We start from the raw sequence: 11,493 nt of genomic DNA on the forward strand, positions 1-11,493 counted from the left end.
TTCCTAGTTGTGTTACCCTATGGGTCACCCGTAACACACACTGCCACTTTCAACTCGCTTGCAAAGGTTTTGTGTAATGAAACCAGTTTCAGATTTCAGTGCCTACTAGTACTCTATGGAAAGAGATGCCGACTTTGTGACAACAAATTGTAGGTCTACACAATTTGAAGCTTGCATGAGCAGCAATCAGTAAGAGTCACTGTTTCATGTGACCTGCATGTGACAATCATAGTACATCTCGTATTTTTAAAGGTGGGGTCATAGTATGCATGATATGCATGATTTGACAAACATAAAAAGAAAACAGGAAAAATTTGCAAGGCAAAGGCAAGCATATAGTGAGGCCAACATCATTTCATCAGTTTAATGGTTGAAAATTTATGCATACTTCCATACATGTGTATAATTTACAGCCATATTTCACAAACGTATTGTATGTTCATTGAGCACTCTCAGAAGATTCTAGCCTACACAGTGTACATTGTCATGTTTGGTTTTGCTTTGTTTTTTGTTTTTTTGATACAAGCACTTTATGATTTTGATGTTTCAACCACCAGTAATTTCCACTCGTACCAATAATGCTCAATGCTTAATACTGTTGAACATTATCAAATTAGACAGAATTTATCAAACAATATTCTAAAAACAAAAAGTTATTCCTTAAATGATGTTGAAGAGAGGATGCAATAATCTTAATCGTAACAAACAGGGATGTAGGACTGCTCATTGCATAACATATGCTTCATAACTCAACTTCATCATTGCACTTTTACTACAAAATAAATAGTTAAACTGTTACCTGGTATAGTCTAGAATCTACTACATCATAAATGCAAAATGAAGTGCTTCTTCACTCTGTCTCTGAGTCTGAGTCTCACACATGATTGGTAAATCCAACTCTACGCTCTACTCTTCACAGTCACACACTTTTATCTAATGTTAGTAATACGATCTAACTTGTTAGAACTCAAACTAGAAATTTGTCTGGTTTCTAGGATCTTTCTTAATTCTACTCCCTTTTCACAGCTGATTTTAGTGGCAGTGGTTTACTAAGTCCAAATCAGTGACAGTGTCTACTGCCTAACGTTACAGGTAAACTTGGAGTTTACTGATATTTTGTGATAACAATAACAGTTCAGATCTTAAAGTCTCAGTTCGTACATTCATACTGCGTCATTAGTTTTTGCATGAGATGTCAACATCAACACTAAAAAACTAAAAAAGTTGAGAAATCAGAGTCTGGTCTGGAGTAAATTTAGTAAATGTTTAATTTAGATAAATTTACTAACGTTAGTGCTAGATTCTAACAGTTACACGTTTGTCGCCAAAGAAAACTCTGTACAAGTTTAAGGCCATGCCCTTTTAGGACAGTTTAAATAAATGCATATTTTCATCAACCCACTTGATGACATATTGACAATAAACTGCCACAAACGAATGAAGCGTGCCACGGCAGGCACCCCACCGGGCCGCTCAATGTGCCAACGCACAGTGGCAGCGGACACGAAGCCACATCGCCGGGTAAGCAGGGAGACGGAATGCTGCCACCGGCCGGTCCTCGGTATACACATTCAGCATGTAGCTCTACGACACACACAATACACTTCGCTTTTTAGTTTTGACTCGTTCAGTTACAATGCAAAGACAATACTTACCGAGACTCACTATAAGAAAATTCCTGCCAGAAAGAAGCCCCGCGACAACTGGTCGTTCTTCTCGGATCCCATTCTCTTTCCTACTTCTTTGACTTCGTGAAGAATTGCCCTTCTTTGTTTCTGTTCGCCCCGATCTGATGTTCGTCGTCTGCTCCGTCGTCCTTCTTCTACTACCGCCAGCCATGTTTATTCACGATCAATTTTGTTCGTTCGCGATCGATCGATCAGCGATCAGGCTCCGATTGAGTTAGTCGATCAAAATTGTTATCGATCACTACGCAACTCGCCAGCTCGCGCGGTCGTTGTAACAGGTTCACCAATAATAATACATGTAATAATTAAAAAAAAAAAAAAAATGCACGAGTTTCGAAAACATCGTCATGGAAAGTGCAGGATGATGAAAGATGAAAGGAAAGTCACAGCAGAAAAGAAAGAAGAAGCTAGAATTGCGCAGATGAGAGAGAGAGGGAAAAAAAAACAGAAGAAAGAACTGAAAAGGAAAGGAAAGAGAAAAGAAGGAAAAAACATGAAAGGGGAGCTAGTGCATGACAGAGGCCGATAAGCCAAGACATAGAAACGAAACTAAATTTGGCATCGTAATGGTAATAAACAGGGAGGCCTAAACTTCATTGGAACAAGATTTATGATATATATGAAATGTTCATTGAGAACAATGCCGTTGGATAGGCCTAATTTTCATCTCCGTGCATGTATGAAAGTTGAATGTAATTTAGCATGCAAGATTTAGAACAACATCAAGCTTGATATCTGTAATTGATTGAGTGAAATCGAAATTTGGATTGCGAAATACGGTTTGAAGGTAGTTTCATTTAAAAAAAAAAATCTTCGTGTATTTAGTGAACGTAGTGTTAATGTTTGTAGCATTATTTGAGGAGTCTACACCTCAGTGAATTGAGGAAAATCGAAAATCCGTTCAGAATTTATTGCAATCAATTTCCAGCATTTCAATATAATGTATCGCAAAACGAGAGTTCAACACGATCTTCTGAACAACAAAGGATCTTCTGAACAACAAAGGGCACACCCTTTGTTGTTCATGCATGTATAGAATTGTTTTGATTGCAGAATTTTCAAGAGCATCAAGTAGAGCAACATTATTTTGTTAGAATTCAAACATGCGTTTAGTGTGTCAGAAGATCTAACGTTCCGTTTCTCTTTCATAAAAACGTTGAATTCCTTTTGGATTTTGTCCACACAAAATGAAGTTAAGCCCCAAACCTGTGGCTCTTGATAAAAAAAAAGAAGAGATGAATATTAAAGAAAACTCTGTGTGTGTGTGTGTGTGTGTGTGTGTGTGTGTGTGTGTGTGTGTGTGTGTGTGTATGTGCGTGCAATGTGTACTTGTATTGTGTAGCCTATCATTATCCATCTATAGGCCCCCTGCATGTGTATGTTGATGTGTTACTCACTTGAGGCCTATTTGTATTGTATAATAGAGGATGTTGGATGTACGGGAGGGCCGCTTTAATACAAAAATATTTCAAAAATAATTCAAACGGTATACAGTTTAGATTCATCTTGTATCACAATTCGTATCAGTAATGGCAGTTGATATCAATCATGGTATTTCGGTTGTATCTCTCAGTCGAGCACGTGAAAATTGTCAATCTTTATAATCTATTATGTAATGATGATTAATTGTGTAAAATCTCAATAAACATTAAGGGAAAAATGTGTGACACACATCCTGAAAAGTGACACATTGTCTGCTATTTTGCAGTGTCGTGCTGTTTTGCGGTTTCCCGCTCGACGCTGGAAAGTGCACTTATATGCTGCTAAGTTTTTCTTTTCTGCTTTTCTTTTCTTAAAGATATCCTTCATCTGCTCCACGCAACTTAATTAAAGAAACAACAGCGCAAAGATTGTGGTTTCGCAGCTTTATACACAGGGCATTTTAACAGACATTGACTTATGCATTTTTCATTCACATGCAAAGTCTTGTTAATATAGATATGACATAATGCAAAATGCTCCTTATCCTATACATCCGAGCACGATTCATCTGAACTGCAACAGCGTTGATATCAAAGCTCACATGGTATGCCTCACTTCTTGAATCTTAGCAATTATGAATGAAGAGCAGAAACAGACTTGTTACAATGTCATACATATTCATTGTTTATTTTAGTAAATCGTGGAAATTGATATACAAAGAAATTCTACTGACAGTTGAAAATTAGAAATTCAGCACAAAAAAAAAGGTATGTCGCACCTATTTCAAGCTCATTTTTGAGAGAATATTCATATGGTTTAATATCTCATGTATCATGAAAGTAAAACGTGAAAGAAGGAAAGACAAATTCAGGAATTACATTGATTTTACATCCATGCTATCAAATCATATTTCCAAGAATTTCAAAAAAATCGATCTTGCCGTTCGTCTCCAACTCAAGAACAGGCTTCCTCGTTCATATCAAATATATTTAACATAATTATGTTAAAAGGATTGTATAGTTTTGGTTGAGACCCAATTTCAGGTTTCTAACATTTTTGGGTGAGATAATGAGTAACATCAATATGAAATATGAAAGAGCATATAATTCCATGAGGAAAGAATTCAAAGTTTAATTGATGTTAAAAAATTTATTTTGAAATGGCTGAGATATCCAAAAACAGACCGATTCTATCAGTTTCGGACCCACCTTTTATTACGATCGCTTTGCTTTTGGATGTTTTAGTCATTTCAAACCTGATTTTCATCAAATAAACTTTGAATTCCTGTTAAAATGGTATACTCTGTATTATTTCATAAGTCATGTAAGTGTTTTCTTGGTATCTCGCAAAAAGTTAAAAGCCCAATTCTCATCTCCACCAATACTGTACTATCCCTTTAAATAGATAACTTTGGCATATGTTATTGTCAATGCCCTTTCACAGGATTGCAGAATAACATTATTGAAATATCTCGTAACTTGTGATGATAAAGAGTGAATCTATGCACTATCATTATCATAACGATGAATAATACTTTCGCTAACTTGACAGCAGTTACCAGGGCTGTCCAGCAGTACCACTTGCGCAGTTACACCGAGCATACCTATAAAAGGTATAATAATAGATCAACACTGAATCATAATAACGTCAGAATTTTTCTGTAGCGTGTCACTGCATTTAGAGGATTAATCTTATTATTATCAATGATATAAATTGCAATTTATATTGCTCCATTTCCATTAATGATATGCTAAAGGCAACCTGGTAACCAATGTCTAGCTACCTCAAAATATAAGGAGTATCATGAGTGCATATATGAAGAGTTTGTTCGCAAAAACCGATAAGTCCATTTTTGAAGATTTTGAAGTAAGGTCTCTGTCATAAAGTACAAAATAATACCTTTTAAATGATATATTGGTCACTACATATAAAGGCACATTTATGAAGTTATGGTCAAAAGAAGCAAAAATTTTCTTATTATTCTCTTTATTTTTCTTGACCTTTAATCGCGAATATCTCCATTTGGCAAATATGGACTTATCGGTTTTTGCAAACAAACTCTTCATATCTTCGGGTAACGATCCGTGCTGCTGCATTTTGTAACGTTTGAAGTTGAGCCATGTTTTTGGTGTGTTTTTTTTTTCGGGGGGGGGGGTATATATAATATGCTATATATGATATAGAAAAGTGCATTTCCAAAATCCAGGCGGGATGATATTAAATCGTGCACTATAGTTTCAGAGAAGCGGGGGAGTCAACTATACTTGCGGACAAAGCGTAGATTTCGCAAGTGCTATACCTTACATTAATTTGCATGCACTCGATATCTGACAAGACATGGACATATATTGAATCAAACATAATAGTAGAGGCTACTATGTAATCCCGTGAGATTTTCGTGCCAAAATTGATTTCTTTCGCTAACTTTGTCAATTTGGGGGTGCTGAATCCAAAAAACTTTGCTTCCATTTTTTCTGACCACGTCTTCAGCCGCCATTTTGAATTTCAAAATGGCCGCCCTAGCAGACTGTATTTTGACCTATATTTCACAAAGTGAGCATTGTAGAAGCTTAAAATTTGGTGCAAAATGCATGGGTGTGATGTCACACACTCTGATAATTCTTTGTCTGATATTGTGGATTGTTTTGATACAATTTGTAGACTGCCATAGCAAGCTGTATTTTTACCAATATCTCATAAAGTGAGCATTGTAGAAACCTCAAACTTGGTGCAAAATACATCGTTATAATGTCAACACTCTGATATATCATTTTCTGATATTGAGGCTTGCTTTGTAGAGTTTGTAGGCCGCCATCTTGAAATTCAAAATGGCCGCCATAGCGTTTTTACCCATATCTCAGTTTGCAATTATTGTAGAAGCATCAAATTTTCAAGAATGCACATGCTTGTGGTGTCCAACGGTCCAGTACAGCTGTTTCCTAATTGTGGATCATTAGATAGGCCACCATGTTGAAATTCAAGATGGCCGTCATAGACGACATAATTATGATACTATGGTAAGCGCCTTAGATGAATGTGCCAAAATTGTCCTAGTTAGACTGAATTCATTTCCAGTTCACGCAGAATGACAGCCATCTCTCAATTCAAAATAGCCGCCAGAAATTCAAAATGTAAGGATGAGGTTCTAATTACGTCATCAAGAGATGCTGAGGGGCAAAAACTGCGTAAGGGGGGAGGGGGCATACCACTGTCCGATAGTGTGGGCAAGCGCGTAAGCGTTACATCCCGTATAGCCCCCCCCCCCCCCCAAAAAAAAAAAAAAAAAACAACAAAAAAAAAACAAAAAACAAACAAACAAACAAACAAAAACAAAACAAAAACAAACAAAAACAAACAAAAAAACAAACAAAACCGCTAAAACGGTTCGTTTTTGCCTCTCGGGCAATACGCTATTTTGCGTTGTGGAACCTCGTTAATGATTATATTTAATCCCAATCAATGAGAATATTTGTACAAAAGCAAGCATTGATGCAATTGAAGGTGATCTTCAAAAACTTGATGCTACCTCAAGAGAATGAAGACAAACAAGGAAAAGTCTCGCAATGGCAAGAAATGCTATGGTCACCCTACCAGGCATCCCATTCACAAGCTTGTTGTTGGCCATAAACTGAAACACTTAAGGTTTGCTTGATATATTTCTGGAATAACACAGAATGAAGAAGGAATAAGTAGGCTTTTTCCTGATTGCCCTTGAGTGGGTCATCTTCAATTATCAAGACTTCCAAGATGCTTACTGCTGTACAGCCAATGATTCTAAAACTACAAAGGAGTAATGATAGCTCAGTTCTGTGGCGCTTGCATCCATCAGAATTCCTCCACAACTTAGAAGATCATCACACGAGGGTAATGTAAGAAATTGTCACTGCCTTGAAGCTGACGAATGTGGTGTTTGGCAGTCAGGTATCAGAAATATTCAAGGGAGATACTCTAGAAAGAGATAAAAAAGGGCAGTTTTAATGTTCTGTACTAAGAATTTGTATCTGAGAGAATTAGAATATATTACTCTCTGGATTATTGTGAGAAAGGCCAGACATTCAGCTCGTGAAAAAAAAAACACACCATGTAAAATTGGATCCAAAGTCATTAAGCTTAAGGGATAACCAATTCTTCATAACATTTCTATTGGTTCTACAGCCTGATAGACTTGTCATTATCCAGTCATTTCTGAACGATACAATATTATTGAAAGGTATAAGTTCTAAGCAATTCCACAATCACTCTTCATCTCATTGTTTCATGGCCTTCTCGTCATTCCTACCCATGCCTTAGAAACTCACAAAACTGAGCCAAATAATCAGCCTGAAAGTTGAAATACTGAGCAGTCAATTCCATCTGACACAGAGACCACATCATGGAAAGAAAATAAAAGAGTTCATCAAAGATGCCATGGGAATTACTGTCACCCGTCACTCACAACAGATAGCCTTATGTATGTATTAGAGCAACGGGAAAATCAGAGATATTGATGATTATTACGTAGACTCTAACATTTCAATTATCCTGATGGATCTTGGTGGTTTGCTTCACTTACTGCATTGCAAGTTGTCTGCTCCATCACTGGAAAAATAAATGATAAAGGTACAATTGACAATTTTGAGAGATTATGCTCTGCAGTTTGTTGCGAAAAAACATGAACAACTAAAGGTCTGCTTTTTCATGCCTTTCATGGTGCTGGCTGAAGTTGAAAATTTGAGGATGTCTCCAAGAGCAGATGGACCAAGAAGTATCTAAACCTTGAATCATGCAGAATGTGCTATGACACAGTCTGTGCCTCCAGAAGTTTGGCGTGGATGACTTCAATCAGGACAATTTCCTGCTTTACCCTCGTAGAGACTTGATACAATATATCCAGAGAACGAACCTCGTAGACTCTCACAACCTAATTTGTGCCTCTAATACCTATGAAACCTATGAATATGATATATCAGATTGTAGATATTTGCAAAGGGTATGCATAAATTGTTCAATTATTATAAAATGCTTCGAGCTTCCTACACCAACGGTAGCCACAGAATTCATTATCATGCTCAAAAGCAAGAAATGCAAAAGTCATTATTTCTGGAAGAATTTAGAACTAATTCTCCCCTGTGTACAGCTTTAGAGTGCTGTTTCTTTAAAATTCGTGCAGGGAATGAGCCTAGAAAACATTTAATTATTTAAGTGACTATCCCATGAATTATTAGAGTATATAGGGCTAATATTGTAAGTTCTAACAACCAAATCGTCTAAATGGGGCATTATTTAGTCACTCAGACACATTTTTTTTTGAAAGTCATTTGTTTTTAACATCAAAATCACATGATTTCCCATTCACAAATTTTACCCAAACGCTATGCTTTTAAAGGAATGTTTCACATGGCAGCCTTTTTGCATTTCAACACAACAGTGTACCTACAGGACAGGAAACACTTCCGCTCACGCAATATTCAATGAAGTGATTGACTTATACATGATCGTTTCACCATGCTTGGGTCATTACAGTATGTCCCAAAAAAAATTACAACGGGACCCTCCGCAATGATATCTTTAAAAATAGTGAATCAATCTAAATACAAATTCAGGGCATGAAACTATAAGTCATTGCCCACATCTTACAGAAAATCCCATTCGATTTGCTTCAGTGGTCAAAGAGAAATAAGGAATTTTGTAGAGGATGTCGAGAATCTCTTCTGTCCAAATTCTGTCTATTATTCACACACAAGAGCATTGAATTGCTAAAATTGGAAGAATGAGACTCATGACATGCTTTAGAACAATCCACATTTCTCTGTGACCGCTTAACCAAATTGATTGGGGTTTTCTGCAAATAGAGCTAAGATGTTATATTTTAAGACCCTGAAGTAGCACTTAGACAGGTTGATCATATTGGGTGCTATCAATTCGAAAATCTTATTGTAATTTTTGGGGCGACTTACTGCAGTATGTCCCCCAAAAAAATACAATCAGATTTTCTCATTGATAACGCCCAATATGATTAAATTTCTAAATGCTACTTCAGGGTCTTAAAATGTCACATTTTAGCTCTATTTTGCAGAAATCCCCATTCGATTTGACTAAGCGATCACAGAGAAATGTGGATTATTGTAAAGCATGTCATGAATCGGATTCTTCGGAGTTTAGCATTTTGATGATCTTGTGTGTTAATGATAGACAGAACCTGGACAGAAGAGATTCCCGACATCCTCTACAAAATTCCGTATTTCTCTTTTACCACTGAAGCAAATCGAGTGGGGTTTTCTGTAAGATGTGGGCAATGAGTTATAGCTTCATACCCTGAATTTGTCTTTAGATTGATTCACTATTTTTAAAGATATCATTGCGGAGGCCCCCGTTGTAATTATTTTTGGGACATACTGTACAGATCTTACAGCACCAAATATGGTCAAAATACTTCTTGAATTTCAAGAGTGGCGACCAATACAAATAATCCAATATTACAGAATGTATAGGCCCTATGTGTGTGGATGTGTTTTAAAGAATGTACACTGTACGCCACCATAAACATTGATATGTCTAAAAGTTGCTTGTAACCAGAGATATCAGCTGAAAAGCAGCCATTTTGAATTTCAAGAAGGCAGCCTTGAAAGTGATCTGCAATTTTAGGGATGGGAAAAGTGCATGCATCTGAATGTTCAACATCATGAGCCCGGTTTATGCCCGAAATGTGAACTGTCTGTATTGCGTACAACATGAGATATGGGTCAGAATATACATTCAGTTATGGCGGCCATTTTGAATTTCAAGATGGCCACCTTTGATATCAAAATGAACCATCGTTTCAGAAAAAGATGTTTCAGAATGTCTGACAACATATGCATGCTCTCTGCCCCAAATTAGAACCTTACACAATGCATACGATGTGAGATACCGGTCCAATTACATTTGTTATGGTAGCCATTTTGAAATTCAAGATGGCCGCTAAGGAAAATGATTCATCATTAAATAAAAGAATGTATAATTATATTAGCATGACTGACATCATATGCATGCTTTTTGTCCCAAATTTATAGTCTACATAATGCTTACAACCTGAGATATGGGTAAAAATATATTTAGCTATGGCGGCCATTTTGAATTTCAAGATGGCTGCCTAAAAATTGTATCAAAGCTATCTACAATATTAGATAATGGTGTATCAGAATGTCTGACATCACAAACATGCTTTTTTGCATCAAATCTGAACCTTCTATGATGCTCACATTATGAGAATTGGGTCAAAATACAGTTTGCTATGGCGGCCATTTTGAAATTCAAAATGGCGACTGAAGACGTGGTCGGAAAAAATGGAATCAAAGTTTTTTGGATTCAGCACCCCCAAATTGACCAAGTTAGCTAAAAAAAAAATCAATTTTGGCACGAAAATCTCACGGGACCCAATATTTCGACACAGTAGACTGTACTATAATGTCAAGATACCGACAAGACTCTGAGACTTCAATGACAGTATCAGCAATTAATCATTACTGACTTGATTAACGTCTATTCTGCCCAAAATGAACTAATTAGGGATACTTTATGAAGATCAAACATATTGCACAATGTTCTGATACTAATTACGTATAAACATTTTCAATCCTATGATAAACTCTGTATCAAATAACGCACATTAACGATTCAAGTTAACTATCAAACTGCTCGTCATATAGGCCTATGCATCTCCCTCCTCGCACTTCCACAAGAGTGCATGTTGCCATTATGTAGAAACACATGCACGTCAAAATTTTGCTTAGCTAATGCACTATACAACTCTCACCATCTTCACTGTCCTCTAATAGGAGCATTGAACATAGCGCGTTGACAGGTACAGTACTGCGAAGAAACATTACGAACTGCCAGTAAATAAATATTAATAATAATGTTTCCTTTTGACTTGCCACTTTCTATATCACGTAAGATATTGATTGTTTAAACAAGATAGTCTGACGCATATCACATGACGACGGACATAAATTATGCCTCAGCAACAATAAAATTGTTTGACATCTGCGATATGGAACGATGGATCATCTCTGCTCAATCTAAAATATCAAAGTGCCTGCATGGCATGCGGATGATGACCCTCAGGTCAGTTGACTGTTAACCGTCGAAACGTCCTGGAACGCCGCCGTTGAGACTTATAAGTTGCGACATGCCATAGTGTAATTACGAAAATTCTCTTGCTCGTCTAGAATGGGTTGTTTGTTACTTCTTCATCAATTTAAATGCAGAAAGGCAATTACGTCATGTTTCATAATGCCAGAACAGTTGCCTGCTGGATTACCTTGTAGACATGTCGAAGTTTACTATACACCTTTTTCTCTTTTTTCTTTTTTCTTTTTTTTTTGAGGGGGGGGGGGGATTTGGTGATGTTCTCATTTAGGAC

The 11,493-nt window shown here is 36.7% G+C and overlaps 1 protein-coding gene across 1 annotated transcript in view; it reads right to left on the reverse strand.

Moving 5' to 3' along the window:
• The window catches only part of LOC139708220 (protein C-mannosyl-transferase DPY19L1-like), a 33,426-nt gene extending 31,587 nt beyond the window's left edge, over positions 1-1,839 (reverse strand). The window contains exon 1 of the mRNA XM_071620192.1: positions 1,656-1,839. Within this exon, the coding sequence (XP_071476293.1) occupies positions 1,656-1,839 (184 nt within the window). The remainder of the gene's footprint in view (positions 1-1,655) is intronic.
• Between the last annotated feature and the right edge of the window lie 9,654 nt (positions 1,840-11,493).

Source organism: Diadema antillarum, unplaced genomic scaffold, assembly GCF_040938485.1.
Source record: "Diadema antillarum isolate AM-2024a unplaced genomic scaffold, OU_Dant_1.0 seq00001319_RagTag, whole genome shotgun sequence".
Taxonomy (NCBI): Eukaryota; Metazoa; Echinodermata; class Echinoidea; order Diadematoida; family Diadematidae; genus Diadema; species Diadema antillarum.